The sequence below is a fragment of the Thunnus thynnus genome, chromosome 16 (assembly GCF_963924715.1).
Source record: "Thunnus thynnus chromosome 16, fThuThy2.1, whole genome shotgun sequence".
Classification (NCBI taxonomy): Eukaryota; Metazoa; Chordata; class Actinopteri; order Scombriformes; family Scombridae; genus Thunnus; species Thunnus thynnus.
In genome coordinates this window covers 18320491-18341492 of record NC_089532.1, presented here as the reverse complement: position 1 = coordinate 18341492, position 21002 = coordinate 18320491, and the positions used below count along the sequence as shown (strand labels likewise).

Genomic DNA, 21002 nt, shown 5'->3' with positions numbered 1-21002 from the left:
CTAACCACAACTTTTGTCAGACTGAGATATCTCAACAGCTATTGGATGGCTTGCCATGATATTTGGTACAAATATTTATGCTCCCGTCAGGATGAAGTGTAATTAACTTGGTAATCCTTTTCATCATCAGGTCAAATATCAGTTTATCTAATACTTTGTTTTAACTTGCAAAACTAATCACATTCCCATCAGTCTCAGCTGTTCTTTGTGTTTACTGCTAATTAGTTAGCATGCTAACATGCCAAACTAAGGCAGTGAACATGGTAAACATAGTCAGCATAGTCATTGTGAGGATATTGGCAAGCTAATGTTAGGGTTTAACATTAGCTCAAAGCACAGCTGAGCCTAAGTACATCCTCATAGAGCTGCTAGCATGGCTGTAAACTCTTAGTCTTGTTTGTTATTCTGTTGCCTTAAACTTTGGTTTGTGGTTGAATGTAATTTATAAAACTTTTCATCTTGGAAGTTTGCTTTACAGCAGATTTTTACTTAGAAGACAAAAGAATCACAGAGTTCAGGGAGTATTTAATTCATTGATCCTTTACCTTTTTGAAAATCAAAACGTAAAATTTACACAGATATTGGTGATTCAACGATCAGAGATATCAATGTACACCATTGCCAAATGATATATTTCACACCATAAATACTCATAACACAGAAGCAGGAAATAAGTTACCTGCCCCTGTCTGCAATTTATCATCAAGGGACCAATTCTGACACACTGATGTTCATAAAAACACATACCCGCTTAGTAACCAAAATGGGGGTCACACCCACTGATGGCAAAGTCATGTGGTCAACGTGAAGCATGCTTTACCTTTACAAACAGATCTATGAAGAATGAATGGGAGGAGAAGATTACAATTACAAATATTTTGGCAGGAGCACTGAGGGACAGAAACAATTTTTAGATAAAAACATGGATGGCTCAGGTATGTCACAGACATGTAAAGATGATAAAGAGCAGAACGTGTTGAATCAGAAATATTGACAATATGATAATGAGGTAGTAGTCAGCAGGGCGCTGCATACTTTATTTTCAATGGTATTTCGGCAACCTACTGTATTGATGCTGATATATTTACACACTTAGACACAGCTTGTAATGTAAGACATGTTCTCTTTTACTTAACACAGTGCCATATTGCAAGGTAAAAAGAAAAAAGGAGAGGACTCCCAATATAATGATTCTTATGGCTGATCATCTTGGGCCACTACAAAATTCTATTTGTAAAGATTTTCTGCAAAAGTTTTCATTTATACTGCACTTTTATTGAAACAAGCAAAAAAGTTTTTTTTTGCCAGTAGAGCAAATCAAATATAGTTCTTCTGATATACAGGATAGATGTTTTTGATTAGAGGGATTTAGAATATGTTACCTAATAGCGTGCAAATTCTCCCAAATCTAAGTAAAAGCATGCTTTCAGCATGGTTTCAGTCAGAATTGGTCCCTGTTGTATTGCACAACAGTAAAATAACTCAAGTTATATTGTCACCCTCTACAGTGGAGCTTGTTAACTGGACAGCGGCTAGTTCAAGTTGGGATGATTAGGTGCTGGAGTGGGTAGTCTTCCTCCATTATGTGGCCATCAGGCTGCTGTAAAAAAAAAAAAAAAAAAAAGGGATGCCGGCCGCTGGATCAGTGCTAGCCAATGATATCGCAAGCATGGCGGCAACTCTACCTTACTGCAATGTCAGGGATTCCTTTGATCACAGTATCATATTGTTGTGACAGCGCCACAATTTATCACATCACATAAAATCCTTCAGTAGTATAAGCATTCACCTCCAACACAATCTCTCTCGTGTGGAGACGGGCGGCACGACTATGCTGCACTGGACTACAGTATTACTCACACCCAGCGTAATGGACATCTAGCTAAACACAGGGAGAAGGGAGCACGAGATCTCGCTCTCCCACCAGAGATGACACCTTGTACTGACACACTGTTGGGTTGCTGTTACCCTTTGGAGCATGCTGACACTTTGTTTCTTGCATAGCTATTCACATGTGCATGCTTGAGCATCCTGAGGGCTCCTTGCAGATGCCTGCCTGCCTCCTGGCCGGTGGGAAGGGTGTTACTCTGCACCGGCCACTGTGTCAACATGGGGTCAAGAAGAAGTGTTCCACGTGTCTACTGTACTCCTGGAGGAGGGCCGCGCAGACAACAACCTCCTGCTAGGTTAAAAATAAACCCAGTGTGAAGTGCCACCACTCCAGCTCTGCACCTGCCATTTACCTCCGTTTGGTTGAAGCTCTATAAATGCAGGCACAGCTATTAAAAGACGGGAGGTGTCTAAAATGGTGAGAGCAGATGCTGGGCACCTTGCTCCCTGTGTGTGGAATGACTCTGCCACAGGCTTAAAGGGGCCCAAAATAGAGTGGTTGACATATGGACCTCTGATTGTTTGAACATGGAATCTCCTGGACTTATGCCACTCCGCATAAATCCTTTGATACTGTCACACCAAACCCGCTGATCATCTTTCACCTAGCCCGAATCAGGTCATCTATTTGCATGCCAAGGGGCAATTTCCACAGGCTTAAACAATGACCAAATTTGGGGTTCAATAGGTTACGTGAACAGCACCGACACAAGAGGAGGATAGGAGAAACACTAGTGTGCAACAGTGGTGCAGTGGTGTGTCCCACTGGTGAGGACTGAGATACACAGGCATGGTCTTCTAGCAACAGCAGCATTGAAAAGCACATGAAAGATAGGAGGTGAAGCCTGGCTTTCCCACAGCTCCCTTTTATTGCTGAGTTACTACAGAATAAGACAACTGACTATTGTAACTGCCTATGCTAGTTTGGTTAAACATGGGACCAGCAAGTCTTCCAGTCTGAGACAGATCCACAGAGATCACACGGCTTACTGCTCTGGAGAGGTATATCCAAGGACATTTAAACTGATAAGAGTTCACATTTAAGTAACAATTTTAGTTCTTTTTTTCCAGGAGGAGAACAAGAGAAAATGGCCACCAAGTTCACCACACTTTGAACTGTACACTCAGTCTTCCAATAATAAATATATACATGTCCTGGTCAAGTTCAGGCAAAAACACAACTGTTAGACAAGTGAGTCTGTTTATGGTTGTTGACACCTCTGCTGTCTTCAGAACAAATTTAAGGAACTTTTAGTTTTCTGAAAAAAAAAAAGAAACCTTTTATCTTGTTAACAAGAACTGGCAACTACTTCTGAAGATGCTGAGGGGCAGAGGGGTCCTTCTTCATATACAGCATGACCACTGACAATTAACAAAAACCAAAAAAATTATTACTGTACATAGTATTTCTTATATATTTTAAATTAATCTGCATCATTTTTATATTTATACTAATAACCAAGTTTTGCATTTGTTCTTTTTTAGATAGTGTCCCAGGGTTCCAGGAGGAGGAGGAGTGAGAGAGGTCAGTCTCTGTCCTGCTTAGCACAGTCAGTGGGGGTCTCCTTCTCCTGAGTACCCTCAGCCTTGGTTCAAGTCACTTTCTGTTACGCTAACGCAGCCCTCCAGCCACCCTCCGATCAGACCTTGGCCTCTAGCATCTCCAGGAACAGTTTGTGCATGGGCACCTTGCCCTGCACCTTGATGCTGTAAAAGTGCTGCACAGCCTTGGTGGCCGTCTGCCGCAGCAGGGGCAGGGTCATGAGCAACTTGCCCGCCCGCCGTGGGTCCTCCTGGTGCTGGCTGCTTTCGTAGTCTTGCAGGGCCTCGTGGAGAGCGTCCTGAAGCTTCTGGACCGCCTCCATGTCCTCTATGTGCATGGAGTCTGACAGGACGAGAGAACAAAAAAGGGTCATGAAAATTGATGGATTTTCAAATTTGAAAAGAAAAAAAAAAGTAACTTGTGGGAAATGTAGTTTGCACTTTGTACACTGGTAATATAACAGGAGTGATGGGAAATGGATTTTTCTAAAACAAAATTAAATCTCATGATTGATCTTTACTGCTCTGTCAGTGCAGTAAGGTATGGAGCACATTATCAGTATAACTCACACCCTGACAAGATAAAGAATAGATCATAAAAAAGAAAAAAAAAACATCTGTTTTATTGTATTTATTTATTTACTTATTCTTTGGTGGACTGTGCGGGATATTCATATGGCCCTTGACCAGCGAGACTGAAAATCAATGTTATCCTCCAGTAACAATGGCATTAATAGCACCCAATCTCTGCTGAATAAGTGCACATTATAAACCTCAACGTTCCAAAGGACAGACTGTTTTCAAGCAAAAAAAAAAAAACAAAGGAAAAAATAGGGGCTCCATAAGAGATTTGGACGCCATAAAGATGAATACAACACTTCCTTCCAATTAATTTTCTTCCTACTCTCTCAAGCGGATTTCTGACCATCAGAGTGAAGGGGAAAACAAATATTAATGGGCTTCAAAGATCTACAACATTATAGTGTAAAACATATTTACATTTTGACCAGTAATGTGAAAATATACACTAAAAACTGAGAAATTTATAATTTGTCTGTATTCAAAAACTATGACTCTCTCTCTGCCTCAGTCAGCCCAAATCTCTCCCACCTCCTGACCAGTTTTAGATCAGTCTACAGTTTCAGTCTAGAAGGCTTCTCTCCAGTGTTCCTCGCTCCTATAATGTTTCGCTACAGTGCCACCGTTTTTTACTGATCCATCATGTTACAGCACTCCCCTCTCATTCTCGCCTTTTCTGCTTCTGTTTCTATCTCGCAGCCTCTCTCAGGGACAGCCCGGGGTTGCGGTTCTCTCACTGGTTAACCAGTGTCTGGCACTCCAGAGGCACCATGTCATTGGCTGCCTGACTCGTCTCACCTTGGCGGTGCATATTTTACCACACGGGACAATAAAAGGCAAAACAGATTTCAGACTTCGCCCCAAATTCATTGACTAGAACAACTGTATTCCCAAGACCTTGAGACATTTCTCACCCTGACGGTTTTCAAGCCCACAGTGGTGAAATGAAGTAGGTCGTTTTGTAAAGTGAATGGGGAAGGGAGGGAGGAAGGGAGAGGATGGAAGAACGTAATTATCTCTTGTTCTTTTCACAACGGCTGGAAACACAACCTAATAAGCATTTTTACAAATCAAACCAATATTTTGTTCTATTTTTCACACTCGCAAACACACACGCAGTTTAATAATAACCCTGATTTCAACCGTGCTGTAATGAAATGTTTTGCAGCGAGGGGGGAAAAAAAAGTGAAAAATAAAAAGAGAGATAGAGACATCTCAACAGATGGGAAGGAAAAGAGGGCAGCAGACAGCGAGCACGCAGCTTGTAGTCCTTGGAGGAGGGGTAGACTTAAAAAAACAACTCTGAAGAAACAATTTCCTCGCAATCCATCAGTGAGCACACGTCGATCCGATTGATAAACTGCTAATTACAAAATCAATCGCTATGAATTTTCACAGCTGTCAGACAGAGGGGCTCCCGGGAGAGTGATCTCCCAGAGACCTTGTTCTAACGTTGCGGACACCCTCCTCCTCCCCCTCTTCTCTTCTCTCCTCGACCCCCATCCCTCCTCTCCCCGACACCTCCCTACTAAAGCTCTGTTGTCTGAAAGCAAAGCCCCACCATCAGCATTTTCATTTTTCAGCCCGGACAAAACAAGGGAAAGCAGCCCGGTGACCCAGGCGTGCAATTGATCAGAGCGGGACAGGTCCTGCCTCCTCAAAAGGAGCCTGTCAATAGCAGCGTGCCATCTTCACATTGGAACAAACGAGGCCTATCACTCCCTGATACTCATTCCATTCGACTTAACACATTTTATTGACAGCCCCTATGCTCCTAATGAAATGCTAAATTTATCTCCCGTGGCTGCTGTGCCCTGCAGCTACTGTTATGGAGATAGAGAAAGAGAGGGAGAGCGAGCGCTGGAGAAATACCACAACATGGAAGGTGTTCAATCAAAAAAGCTCACTCCTCCATCCCTCTTTGCTGTACACTGCCCTTATCTTCTCTCCATCTCTCCATCTCACACTCCAAACTAAAGGTTACACTGAGAAACTCCTGAAAAACTAAGAAATGTCATTTCTGAGACAATACCTCACAGTGTACAGTTTCTGTCTGGTGTGAATTACTCAGAGATCCAGTCAGAAAACAGTAAAATCTCCTGAACAAATAATACACGTGAAGAATGTCTCAGAGTAGAATTTTAATCTAAAGTACTGAGTATTAAAAAATAAAGGTATATTGTGTGTTTATATTTTTCAGATATTGGGTGAATATTAATTTATTACAGTAGGTTAAAATGCTATAGGCCTTATTATTATTTTTGCTCCCTCTTACTTGGTTGGTTTAAAATAAAAAATGCATCATATTTTTGACTGCAAAAATATCTTTAATAGTTTTAATAATAATTCTGTTACACAAACTGAGGTAAAATAATTTAATGTTTTTAAAACAAGAATAAATTAAATCATGGAATGATATAATAAGTGTAATATCCTTTGTGATTTTAAATTTAGAGGTAAATATTGTTGAAAGAAATTATTTACACATGGTTTAATCAAAGACTTTGGCTAAATTAGAGTAACTGCTATTTATTCTGTTTGAATATGAACACAATTTTTATGTTTTTATTATGAAATACTAAGATGTTTAAAATACATGACAAGTGTACATGGAATAAATCATTTTACTTTTTCGTAGGCATCACAATTAATTTTCATTTTTCTATTGCTTATCTGAAACATAGTCTTAATCAAAATGCACAAAAGATTTGTTTCAGTTAAATGTTATTTCTGATGTGTGCTGAAGATGAACCCCACCTGAGTTGGCGAGAGCGATGGCCTTGAGGGTGACAAACTCCTCCTTCTCCACTTTGAGCTTCTTGTATTTGCGGACCAGCTGCAGGATTGAGACGTAGAGGTCGAGCAGGCCCGTCAGCCGCGAGTGCTCCTCGTCCATGATGTAGTCCTCGGCGTACACCAGCTCGTCTTCGTACGGCAGCGAGCGGAACACAATGCTGAGGATGAGGATCTCCATCCAGGCGCTCTGCAGTAGACTCATCTGGTCTCCCAGAGACAGAGTGGAAAAGCCTGGAAGGACAGAGGGGCACACTGGATGAGGAAGGAGGACTGCGTGACAACAGGAATGTATGTGCCTCGTCCATGATTTAACAGAAGTCTTCTTTTATTAAATAAAGTGTTTAAAAGTAAAAGAAAGAAAAACAAACAGCACTTTGAGTTGATCGGTATACCAAACATGAGTTGTCAAGCCTCGGTAGCCTGGAGTGCATGCCAAGGCACATGTTAGCAAGGGGTGTTTAATTTTAAATGCACAGTGGAAGGTCCTCTTTGAAGCCGGTGTCAGAGCACCCGAGTGGGCTTTACTGTTAAGTGAGGACAGTAAATCGGTGCAAAGGTCTGGGATACACAAAGCCATGTGTTTACCCCTTGTATCCTGTCACACTTTTATTGGTGTGAGGGGGATTAGCACTGAGGCGCATTCTCATTGGAGGGGTTGAGGACATGACATGAACTGTGTAGCAGGAGGAGGTGATGAGGGGACGTACACACATACACACACACAGATACATGTGTCAACCAGGAAAAAACACGCGTACACATGCATATCACATGCTTACGTATATGTATGCACATAAATCCATACACATGAAAGAGAAAAAAAAACACACACACACACATACACACACACACACACACACACAGAGCACAGGGGGTCACATGGATCAAGCCCAGCCTGAAGACCTGCTTAAACCCAGGGCTCCACTCTCCAACAGCAGCTGGATGGGCTGAAATTGGCTCGGTCGCATCAAACCACTGTCATTTCCTCTTCAACACTTCTATGTATGGTCAGAATAGAACATTAAAGGGGACATAATACACACATTTAAAGGTCTATATTTTTATTCTGTGGCTCTGCTGGAATATCTTTGCATGATTCACAGTTCAACTCCTCCTCCAACTCCTTATTTATCTAATACTGACCCTTTATACAGTCCCTCAGTTCAGCCTCTGGCTGAAACAGGCCATTTTAGCTCCTGTCTCTTTAGAGACTCCCTTGCCCCTCCTGAAGAGCCCACTCTGTTCCGATTGGCCAGCTGTTGGAAGCTGCCCCTCAGCAGACATCCGCAGGCTGCAGACTTCATCAACAAACTATGCAACAAACTATAGTAGTAGGATTTCACTACTTTTTTTCGTTCTTTACTCAAAATGTCAACTTATCAAATACATCCGTACATATTCGAGCCGGAATCCAATCTGAAATATGCGAGTAAACAATGCAAACAACACATGGAAAACCTTAGCAACAACATTACCAACCAAGGCTATGGAACGGACTGCCATTTCTGGGCATGCACAACAATCTGACGTCAACTCGTCAGCAAGATAGAAAAAGACGTCACAAATGAAGTGTTAAGAGTAGGCTGAAGCCTGGGCTTTTGACTTCCAGGCAGCATTTCTTCATACGTTAACCTCAAGTTTTACCTCAAGTTTTACCTCAAGTTTTGGAATTTTGACTATGTTTAGCATAGATATCTGAGATCATAACAGTGAATAAATAACAGAAAAAAGCTTATGTCTCCTTTAAATATTACTAACTGCTAGATCCCCCAAAGATGAGCTGTGAGAAATTCAAACAAATTAAAAAGGATAAAGGCAAAAAGAGAAAGGAAGAGAGTGAGGAGCAGATAACCAGATAGCCATCTCATCCTTTTTTCCCTTCGTACTACCCTTCAGCTGTCAATAAACTGCATGAACCCCCACTACCCACCCTTTCCCCTCCATCTCCAACCTCCCCTTCCCTTCACTGCGTGCCTGCAGGCGGCCATTCTGACAGCATATTAGGCTCTTCAGCTCCGCCCCTGATTAATATGATTGCTTTTACAAGTTTGCTGTTGCCACGCTACCTGCCACTGCATGATTAAGAGGCGATAGATTACAGTATTGACCGGGGCACTCACCACACCTACGCCCAACGTTTTCTCTTAAATATAAATGATCCCTCTGGGGTGCAGTCACCAGCCTGATGTTTATCTCTTCCTGCCAGGACACCATGAACACACGCGTACAGGCGGGCAGCTTGAGAAGAATAAGCGACATCATGAGAAAGCACGAGAGAAAGTGAAAAGGAAAAAGGACGGTGAAAGCTTGTGTGTGTGTGAGAGAGAGAGAGAGAGAGAGAGAGAGACAGGCAGAGAGAAAAGAAGAGCCAAGGAGAGTAGTACCTGAGTGTTCAATTTCCCTTATCGTGGTGATGACCACTGCAGGGGGAGAGCTGCAGGATACATTAATTAACAGATTGTGATCAGAATGTGAGGGCCTTCACATTTTGAAGGGGAATCAATAGTCAGTAGAATAGAGTGCTAACAGAAAGGTGGTAGTGCCTGGCTGGACTGGTCAGAGGTCTGAAGAGCGTTCAGCCCAAATTAGACCCAACAAAGCAAACTGCCGAAAGCACTCAAAACACTTGACTATTATCAGTGGAGGCAATAAGCCATATTTTGTAAAGGCCTGTACCATTACACATATCCAGACTGCATGTTAAAATCTTCTGTTGTGTTATTTCCTTGTCTGCATACATGGCCATTAAGTTGGGCAGAATGTGGACTGGCCGGAGGGAAATTGTCATGCAAGCATGGATGCAGTCTTGATTGCCGCATCAGGTTGGCATCACAATCACAGGCGAGGCTTTGTCTAGCCTTTTAATGCCAAGGAGGACTGAAGCGGAACTAAAGCACTGCTCCCAATGTGACAGCCCATGTGAAGGCCTTGTTCAGGGTTTGTTGGAGAGGGTTTAGAGTTGTTCTGATACAGCAGACACCTCTCAGCCATATGCACACACACAGCCCAGCAGCCTACAATTACCTTTGACGCTAAAAGTCCTTGAATTTAATCCAGTGTTGTGAGATGGAGAGGTGGTGTTTTTCTCCTGCTCCATCCCCTCTCTTCAGGGCCTAAATTATCGCTCCAAATGGGATCTCGTGTCGTTGCCTCGCCTTTTTCCACTCAATTTAATCGAGTAATGAAGTGACTTCCCGACTCCGCAGGTCACACGGCGCTCCGGCCGCCGCACTCTGAAGGTGGCCCGGTTAAGTGCCGTCGGAGTGGGTGATTTCCTCTAATGAAATATCAATATTTACATCTTCATTTCCAGCCCACTGCCTTGGCGGGGTTTGACCAAACATGACACAATATTGACCAAATCAGAGAGGCCTGTCTGCGCACTTGAAGGGCCTTTTCCACTCCACTGCTGAGTGCACCGGCAGATTTCCATCTGAAAGTCTTTGTGGCAGGAATGTAGCGATAATAACAACGCAGAGTTTTTCTTTGTTCACTTTGACCTAAACATCCTGCTGATATAGAGACCATACATTTATGTTTTAAAGGGATTTTCATTTTCACAATTACAAAATGTAAAATAGGTTTATCCTGTGTGACCATCACTAAAATTCAGTTCAATCTAGACACAGGTACAAAAATAAATTTAGGTGACAGAAAACAACACTACAGAGAAGCCCAGCTGACCACAAACTGCATCAGCACACCATAATTCATGGCTCAAAGGGTGAAAACAAGACCACTAAAGACCAACAACAGAAGCCAAAACCATCATCTCTCCCTTTATCTCTCCAAAAGCCCTCGGCTGCGGGCAGGAGGGGGCAGCCCAAACCCACAGACGGCTGCTTCAAACCTCTCGCAGAGATTAATCAGAGCACCGTTTCATCTGCCAGAGCACAGGACGGTCCAAAATGAAATGCTGGAGATTTCTGTTGAGCTGGAGTTCATATTCTATTAATTTATTATTGTTTCCCTCTCCCCGAGGGCCATTAGCGCGGGTAATAAAAAGAGATGTAATTACGAGGCACGGTGGCCCCCTCCAGCTGCAGCCCCCTCGTAACTCACCCTCAATCAGACAACAGAGCAGACAGAGGGAGGGAGAGAAAAGGGGAAAAAAATGCCGAGAGAGAGAGAGAGAGAGGGAGAGAAATGGAGGATAAAAGAGAGGAGAAGATATGGGCCAAAGAGGAGGGAGATAAGGAAGAGAGAAAGAGAGCAGCAGCAGGGAGCGAAAGGGGACCGAAGCACGGGGGGAAAAGGAAGAGGGAGATAGAAAGAGGAAAGAGAGTAATTCTGGCTGGACAGGGGCTGATCTATCATGGCCAGCTATCAGAAGGACAAGCAGGCCCTGAAGACTTCTGCCCAGCGGCAATCTCACCTCAGCCAAGTCAAGTGCTCTCTGGGCTCCAGTTGGAGTAAAACTGCCCCTAACAGGACCCCAGAGGTTCAGCACATCTTTTTTTATAACCTCAAACTGAGCTGAATGATCATACTGCCATAAGCTTATTCTATATCAAAGCTTTCTATTTTAGATGGTACATTAAAAAAGAGAACAAGGGGTAAAATGTATACACCTCTGATTTGTATAGATTCCTCTGATCTGGCAGAGTGACACACTATGGTGTAAGATGTATAACCAATACAGGAATGAAGGGCAATTTTGAACAGCTTCATAATGGTGTGTGTATGTGTCCACAGGCTTGTTTGTGTGTGTGTGTGTGTAACTTGCAGCTGCCGACCATGATTCTTCCTGAATTTACATGACAGCGTCAGGAGGACCCAATCAATAGCAGCTTGGTAATAAATTGCTGCACTTGACATAAATAATTTGACCTGAAGTCCAGTTACATGTACAACACAAACAGCTCACTTTGCTGCAAGCTTTCCCTGGACGCTGATTTGATGACACAAAGGCTGCTTTTATATTGGACAAAATCATGTCAATACAAACTAAATTGACTTGGTGAGAACGTGGCTGATGTCTGAAAATTAATCTTGGGTTTTTTTTTTTTTTTCCAGCTCCATCGCTCACTTTCAGGAGAGTCGACTATCTGGTTTCTTTCGACGTGATAACCAGCCCATTATCCCATTGTAAGTAGCTGGGGAATGGATGATTTGACCAGTAGCCTGTGAATGTTATGAGGTTGAAGAACGTTAAATACAGTAATCCCCTTGTTTTAATCTGCACCCTTTGACCTCGTGACCCGAGCATGGCAGTCTTTAGCCCTCCCCAGGGTCCCACTGCCCATACTGACGTTACATATATCTGTTTAGCCCCAAAGACCAGGACGAATCAGCCTTTAATCATTGCCATAATTACACATAATTTATCCCCGCTGCCATCAAGCAACGTTGCTTAATGAAGGATGGCGCTCTGCTGACGATCACTTAAAGGCACATCAGCGTATAAGATTTTCCACAGGGCATTTTATATAAAATATGACAAATTCTACACAAATGCTACACTTTTATAACCTGGGAATTTCTACAGAGTCAACTTGGTGAAAACACGAACAGTTCACACACATGATTATGATGCTAAATGTACCTGCTCATGTGTCACAGTAGCTAAACAAAGCCCTCCCCCACCCTGCCTGGCAGATGTCCCCTTCCTGGCCCTGCATACTCCTGACTGCCTGTCTGCCTCTGATACGCCCCCATCTCAATCTCCCTGCAGCTTTTCCGCCTTCCACCAGCTCTCCTGCCTTGGTTCAGGCCTCAGCATCCACCTGATTGCTCAATCTATCTTTATCTTCTGTGTTGAAGCCTACGTCAGAGGGTAAATTGAATATACTAAGAGCTGTCTGTTGGTGTCTATATTTAATAAAGTGCACTGATGAGGTGCTGATTTATTGCCGGGCAGTATTCACACTCTATTACAAGGAGATTACGCAGCTTGAGTGGGATCAGGCTGGCAACACAGTAAGTAGATTTCACAATTTAATGGCAAAGAGAAAACAGGAGCCCGGAGGGGGCTGGAGGAGGGTGGGCTGATGGGTGGGTGGGTGATTATGGTGGAGGGCTGAGCTGACACAAACACGACAACATACAAGATTCGCGATCTCTTTTTAACATCGCTGCCTCCATGCTAACAACCAACACGGCAGGCTCCTGTCTGTCAAATGCGGAGCTGATGAGCTGGAATCCAATAAAGCACAGATGATGAATATTCCCAAAACACCAGTAATGAATAGAACATTGCAAACAAGGCCCTTTCATTAGATTAATCTGGTCTGAATCTAATACCAGAAATGAAATAACACATGAGGAGGATGTTAGAATCACAACAATCTATTTTCAAAAGCAATATTTAAAAAATCTAAATGAACTGAAAACATAAACATAAGCTCCATTGCTGTTCAAATATTTTACATTCTACAGGGAACATGCCAGAGCAAAAATATGTTTTATGGCGTAGAAGCAAAGCAGCAGCAGCAGCAGCAGCAGCAGAGTGTCAATGTTTGCTTGGCCCTTTAGCCTTCAGAGAATTCCCAGCTGAAAACACTCCGGCCTAGGAAGCTGGGATGGGAGCCGGCAAACACCAAACAACGTGCACCTCTTGTATAAGCAGCATGCATAGCAGTTTTTACATATGAACACATGACATTCCCACCGCGGGTGGGAAGGAATGTGGGGTGACATGGGGCTACAGGGGTCACACTAGTATCCCGTCACTCCTGAAGAAGGCAGCAATGTCAAGGTGGTAAACAGCTTTTGGTGTACTGAAGCTGTCAGTATGCTTCTCTTGGACAGAGTGAAATGCAGCTTTACGGGGTGCAAGGGGACCAGAGGGGTGGACAGTGGACTACTATGTGTGTCAAAGGTTGTTAGCACCTTAGGAGCAACAAGCCATCTGTCAGCATCCCCCTAACACTGCTCCTAATGACCCTGCCACCCTCAGGCAACAGCCGCGTTAGACTCTGCTTTGTGGTGCTATTTGGAGCAGTGACACTAGTGTCCAAAAGCTCCACAGTGATTATCAGTTAATCAAAGGCAGATTCAGAATGAGGGCAAGGCTGCAATCTGACTGGCAAACCTGTGAAATGGCTCTTGCGGTGTGACACCAGCCTTCGATATCTACTTCATTAAAATAAAGGTGACAAGTACACCTGATCTTATTGATAAATTGTGTTCTTATTTCTGTTTTTCTGTCATCTGAAATCACTGACAAACATCTGAAAAGCCCTTCAAGTACGTATACTGAACTGTCATGGTATGTTAAATAGAGCCGAGATGACAAAGTTGACATTGGACCCTGTAAGGCAAAGATACCATCTACACTAATGATACCGCTTTGATATCCTCCAATCGCCCTCCAATTAAAACTCAATTGGACCACTCTACTCCAAATTATGCCACTTTTGAAACGTGTTTTGAAACGTTAGCTGAGAATAGGGGAAATTAAAAATCAATTGGGAGAAGGTAAGTGCCAATTTTCGTGACATTTAAATTGTTACATTTGGACTTTAGTTATTGGCCCATCTGTCAATGGCCTAATCAATGTGCTCTACTTCATAATGAACTGTTAATCTTTTTAATTCTATTGCCTAAGGCCACAAAAATCTATCAGAATGCAATCAGCAGTTTCCCCCCTTTCCTTTCTTTTCCTGGAGCGCACAGAGGGAGAAATATGGTACGAACGGAGCATGGTAGGCTGCCCTGGGGTACCATTGGTGCATAGAGTGTTAGTGCATGGAGTCTCACTCAACCACTGAACCGTCTCTGATCAGGTTCAGCCATGTACAACTCAATTATGCAGCCATTTCATGGCCAGAGGACACCCACTGTCCTAATACAGACACCACCAAAGGGACAGACACAGACCATGCACTGAGCTGAAGTAGAAGTCTTTATTCTGTCAAATTATCTTTTTAATTTATAAAGAATGTGTGGGATTTTGAAATAAGAGTTAAAAAGTGAGCAAATATAAAACAGAAGCAAGTGTGAGTGTGTGTATTTATACAGGAGCAGATCAGAATAATCTACTTAAAGGCTGGCATCTTGCAGGTACTGCACATTGTTTAGCACAACCGTTCAGTTCCAGGTCTGACTACAACTGTTCTACTCTTAGTAGGAACAGAAAGCCTTACTGCCTCAGGTTTTGGGTTGACCCTCATACTACCAACATATTTAACATACAAGGACTATCAACTGGGGTCCCTGGGGACCCCAAGAATAAACTACTGTAAGAAACAACCATCGTAGCAAAATTATGTAATTAATGTCATCTGAAAAAACAGATTATTTTAGGAAAGTCACAGTTAATTTGCATATTGTGTAAAACCTAAATATATTTTTCTTTAATTGCAGCTTTTATCCCAAGTACAATCTTTCCACAAAGCCTTCAAGATGACTGACAGAGTTCCCAACTCTATGTGATACTTTAAATTAACTTAAAACTGAATAGGTAGAATTTGTTGCTTTTGACTAGGGTACCCCAGGACCCCAATACATTGGTATTTTTAAAAAGCATTAATTTTAAACAGACACAGAAAACAATGATATGAAGTCATTAGGAACAAATTGTTTGACAAAGTCTTGAAAATTTGGAATGACAGAATAAAGCACCTGTGAAATATGAGTAAAAGTATAACTCTGGGGTCTGCGGGTACCCAAGTCAGTAGGATTAAGGTTAAATGATCATTATCGACGCATTTGGAATGACAAGTTCTCTGCCGCAATCTGTGGGGCAAATCCCATTAACATTATGAATCTATCCACTGTACAATACGTGTTAGTATAATCTGATTAACATAAGGCTTCAACACTATGACACACAAAATCCTGGTTAGAGTGTACATTAACCACGTAACCACACACTAATCACACAATGATGATGCACTTGAGGATACAAGACAAAACCTTTAAAGCTTAGTGTATATTAAATGGTGTGTAAAGTGTGTGTGATTTACTGAGAAAATTTTCAAATTCTAGTCATAAACAGTAGACACAACATAAGTGTTAACTACACCTACTTCAGGTTACTTGGTGGCCTCAGATGACCTGTGAGATATTCTGTATTTTTTTCTCAATAAAATATAAATGACAGACACTGTAATGTATCCGTATGCATGTGTCATAAGTGAGTGATGCCTCCACACCTGCACACTCTGTAGCCAGCAACCAGCACGGGAATGTTGCAGTTTTGTGCATGTCTGCGGTGCCAGTGCAATTTTTGGGTCACAATGATGAGAGTGTGTTATCGGGTCACTCATGATCCAGTCCTGAGTAAGCTCCTTGGTTAAACTCTCAGTCTGCTGACCATGCAGGGCCCGTGAGGAGTGATCCAACAGTGAACAGTTTAGACGCGTAAGGGACAGGGGCTGAGGCCAGGGCCTGGGAGCATATCCACCTCTAATCTCCTTACTATCAGATCTGTACCTGATTAATACCTCTCCTTCTGAGAAGTACTCTAATACCTTTTCAGTACAAAATGCACCTGCCTGAGGTCAGCTGGAGTCCACTTTACTTTACTGAAAATAAACGAACCATCTAAATCTATGAATTGGGATTGAAATTTATCTTCTGAATTAACTGATATGACACCAAAGCATGCACATATATGTGTGTTTGTATATTTGAGAGAGAAGGCACAGATTGTGTGTGTGTGTGTGTGTGTGTGTGCGTCAGCGCGTGTTTGTGTATGTGAGAGTAGAGGCACAGAGTGTATGTGTGTGTCAGCGTTACATGCTGACAGCTCTGTGCCTGTCAAAGTTATGCTGATGAGAAGAAGAGGTTATGGAGGTGCCGCTGAGGGACACATTCATTTAGTTTGTTACCCCTCCATGCCTACAGCACTGTAATGTTATAGAGTTATGGGGGTCAAGCTCAAGATCAAGGAGAATCTGCCTTGGTTGCAAAAAAAGAGCGGCTAAACAATGTGTTCTCTGTCAAAATCAGAGGAAAACTCTTGAAGGAAGCAAAATCTCTGCTGACGTGAGGCGCTGTATCCTTAATTCAACAGCCTCTTATAACACCTCGTCTATCAGAATGTCTATGGGGCAAGGAAGAAACATGATTATGCCCATCAATAATTCAATGTGTGTGTGTGCTTGCGCTTTGTGCGTGTTCGTGTATGCACATGTCTGTCTGTGTGTGATATGATGTCTTGTTATACAATGTCTTGATTAATTATCTACATGTGTGTGCATGTTTATCTGTACGGAGTGTGTGTGTGAGACAGGAGACAGAGAAAGATAAATAAAAGGAGGAAAAAAAAAGAAAAAAAGTGTTTTAAAATAAGACAGAGCAGAAAGGTTAAAAAGCAGAAGAGGAAGAGAAGGAATCAAAAATAATTTGTTTTATACCTGGGATGTGCTTGGCCCAGCCGATGATGACCACCAGCTCGCGGTCAGCCAGGTCGCACAGCGTGGTCAGAGCCTTGATGTCGCTCTCCGGCATGGTAGGGTCAGGCATGGCATAGATCTTCTCTGGCTCCGCCACCAACAGGTGAGACACTATCTTTGTGACTGAGGATAGAGGAGGAAGGAGGAGGATGTCAAAGCAAAGTAGAGGTCAAAGGTCATATCATAGGAAAGCTCAGCGAGGCGCAAAGATGCCCCGCATTGATAAACATTGTACATTGGTGCAAATTCTAACACGGTCCAATGGTGGTCACACTTTCACCGTTTCTTTCTCTTTCTCATTATGCAAACTAATGGATGGAGCCTGAATTTGTGTGAGTGAAATGAAGGCATTGAAAGCTCTTATCCCCACAGAATGCATGCAAGTGGAAAAATGTATGTGTGAAAATGTGAGACACTACTGTCCTCAAGCACTTCGTCGTTGTTTAATATCGGTCATATGCTCAGAGACTTATTATAATTCAGCTCTGACCAGAACAATTACCTGGCCTATATTTCTGACCAATGAACTCTCAACTGTCCAAACATGGGAGGGACAGGGGAACATGAGTCTGGCCTAGAATTTCGCCTTAGTTTTACCTGTTTGCTGGCAGAGGAGGGAGACAATGGGCTAGTGATGGAGCAGTACTCACGAGGCTTTTTGGTGGGAGGGGGGAGCGTCAAGCCCAGGTACGGGTTGTTTTCTGTGTCCAACCTCCGCTTGTACTTCTGTCTGCCCCCTCGCACGCGGTCCAGACGAACCCCTGGGGGGAGAAACAACAGGAGAGACATGTTGAGATGAAGAGAATGTATCTTTTCTAGACCAGGTCTTAAAGGATACCAAATACATGAAATCTAACTAGGTCAAACAAAGTGCAAGGATACAAAAAAATTATAGATAAAATTACACATTAATAGAACATTACACTATCACAAAAATACAGATAAATATTCTGTAAAAGATCATATGCAAAAGCATTAGTGTGAGTAACTGTACTGGTCTCTAGCTTGTATGTAAGCATAATAAAAGGACTGCATAGTAGCATGAAAGTGTGTCTGTGTAAGCATGCACGTCAGTGTGTCTCTGTGTGTGTGTGTGTGTGTGTGTGTGTGTGTGGATGTGTCAGAGCCGCGGCTGCCTTCCCATATGTGGTCCATGCCTGGCTGGTCTACTGTGACACAGCTGAGCCCAGAGCAGGTCTAAACATATGAATATTTAACGCAGGGTCAATGATCTCACAGACTGGCCCTCTAATTATTTAGCTTTTGGGGTGAGGCAGACTGCATACTAATTAGCTCCAGCTACATGCCTCTTTGCTTGCGTGTGTGTGAGTATATGTGTGAGCTCAGGTGTGTGCTCTTTGGGATCCGGAAAAAGGAACTTAACCAGCCTACAAGCAAAGACATAGTCCCATACACACTGTACAAAACATCCGCTGTCATACTGCAGATAGATAACTAGGTATTGCTTTCCCATAAAAGACCCTTATTTCACCCCTCTTTCACTTGAGTAGCACTGAGGCCTTATCACCCCCAGCCACACCTAGGGGGCCAGGTTCCACACTGATACTGTAAATGTCAAGCCGGCCTCATCATAACATAAGTTATTTATTATCTCATTATTTGATAAGAATGTTTCCATTTGGATGTCTTTTCTATTCTATTAATTTTCAACATAGTTAAAATATTTCATCTACGCTGTTCTATTTATTTGATACCACCGGGCAGGTATTTGGTTATTTAATGTAATTGTATGCAAACATTTATATCTTGCTTCCCCATATTTGGACCTGCGTGTCGCTGCTACCACACAGCCTAAATATCCCTGATATCTTAATCCTGTCAAGAAGGAGAATCCCTTCAATTTACCTGGTATGCATAATGTAACCCCCAAACAAATTTAATACTAAAGGGTGGATGAGAAAAGGCTCAATGAAATGCTTGTGGTGGAGGAGGAGTTAATTTGTCAGCCTCCTGCGTCCTCTGAGCGAACAACACCCGCAGCCAGAGCACTTCCTTGATGATTTCATCACTTTATAACAGGGAGGACAGTGTCAAACCTGTGCATTGTGTGGCCACTGCAAATGAGCCTAATACAATTTGCCCATCAGCAAGTGCTCTTGGAGAGGATGAGTTTGGATGTGTCCCATGCACGGTGATTGGAGGTCGCTCGGTGAATGGGGGAAGGAAAATCGGATGATGTAAGATAGAACCGGTGGCCTTCATTTAACAAAGAGGAATTCAATGATGGATTTATGCAAAATATCTTCTTGATTTTCACCACTTATCTTACATCGCCGTGGCCTCACTCCACCACGCTGAATGAATGGGGGGGTCCGGTAAACTGTATTATCATTTAACTGTAAAATAGAGATTTCTTCTACTTATATAAATTATTCGATTCCCTAGAAACACAAATCTGATTAGGATTGTCTTTCAATTTCCTGACACTGACAACCCACTAACCTAATTACCCCCAATTCCCAACAGAGCCTCATCCTTCCCAGCAAGCACCAGGGAATCATCTGATGGCAACCACCTATACTTTACATGCACGTACACACACACACATATACACAATGACAGTTTCACCTTTATGTGTATCAAATCAAGAAATAGATTTTTTTAGTGCAGATCTCGTCTGTGAAGGTGTCTTGAGAATAGTTTTCAAACATCCTCCACTCGCTGCTCAGATTGAAGTGTTTAACAACTTTCCAATTTGGCCGAGATGGCGCCATTTCTACTGTAGGTATAGAAAATTCCTCTCTTAGTTGAATGTGATGTCATCACTTTCTACAGTTTCTTCCGGCTCTCACGATGAGCTCAGCCACTGCCAGGTGGCTGTGCTCCTACTCTCCATGATCCTCTCTGCCGGTTGAGTCATGTGGCTGTGTCAGCCAGTGTAAAGCCAGTGATGAAGGTAGATGGGTGCCTCTTTTAATTAGAACAGTCCTGGCCATAATTAACAGATGCTGACAGGAATTAAAGCTTGGCACTAACCTGTCTCATTTTACTGTCCAACAGGCCCAGACACAGGCAGAGAGGAAGAGAGCGTGATTAAGAGCAGCTAGACGGATTCATTCACTCATGATGTCAGGCTATGGACAGAACTTTATAGGGGCCTTTGTAAGGTTCATATGTCGGTTGGTGGCACTCAAAGCTTTAAGCGGTCTGACTCTGACCGCTGTGTTGTGCTCCCTCCAGAGTAAACAGTAGGTGTGTTATAAATGTGCGAAGAGAGTTGAGTACCACCTCATCCAAAGTCATCTCACTGTTTTATGGCCCACTACACCATGCAGCGGGGCTAGCAGCGGGTGAGCTCGGGTATCATCTCTTCAAAGCAGGGTGCTGGGGGATAGGGCTTTTGGCCAAGGCGGCTGGCATTTGTGCACGGATTAGCGCAGGCCTCCGGGTGGGGGCTGGGGCCAGCTGACTTAGGGCTCTTCTTTCTCTCCAAAAACAATAATAATCCCCTTCCGAACACACTCCTACAAAAGGGCCTGTCTTCACTCACTTTGTGTGGACGGCCATGGCAGGGGCCCTTATTTTGAGTCTCTCACCTGTTCTGGGTGTCTCTCCCTGGGGAAAGTGTCAGGATGTCTGGGATGGTTGGCAATGCCAAGGGGGGCTTAGGCGGACCCTATTTTAGCTGGGAAAATCAGAAGGCCACATGGCAAGGCATGGTGAACCTTGCCTTTCAAGGAAGCCGCCCCACTAAACTGCCGTCAGCACTATTTCAAAGGGCCCCTGTTGCCAGCTTTGCATGCTTGTAAGTGTGTTGCAGCATTTTTAATCACGAGTGGTGATGAGCGAGGGTAGCGGAAAAATTGTCACGCATTGCCCCCTCCCCATCTT

At 43.1% G+C, this 21002-nt stretch overlaps 1 protein-coding gene across 7 annotated transcripts in view; it reads right to left on the bottom strand.

Annotated features, from left to right (window-relative positions):
- Positions 1–505: 505 nt before the first annotated feature.
- Positions 506–21002, bottom strand: part of esrrb (estrogen-related receptor beta) — a 47825-nt gene continuing 27328 nt past the window's right edge. For all 7 annotated transcript variants that reach the window (XM_067613825.1, XM_067613824.1, XM_067613828.1 and 4 more), the window contains 4 exons: positions 17801–17911; positions 17112–17273; positions 6769–7038; positions 506–3775 (listed from right to left, as the gene is read on the bottom strand). In XM_067613825.1, coding sequence (XP_067469926.1) covers positions 3531–3775; positions 6769–7038; positions 17112–17273; positions 17801–17911 — 788 coding nt within the window. In that variant the 3' untranslated portion in view covers positions 506–3530. The remainder of the gene's footprint in view (positions 3776–6768; positions 7039–17111; positions 17274–17800; positions 17912–21002) is intronic.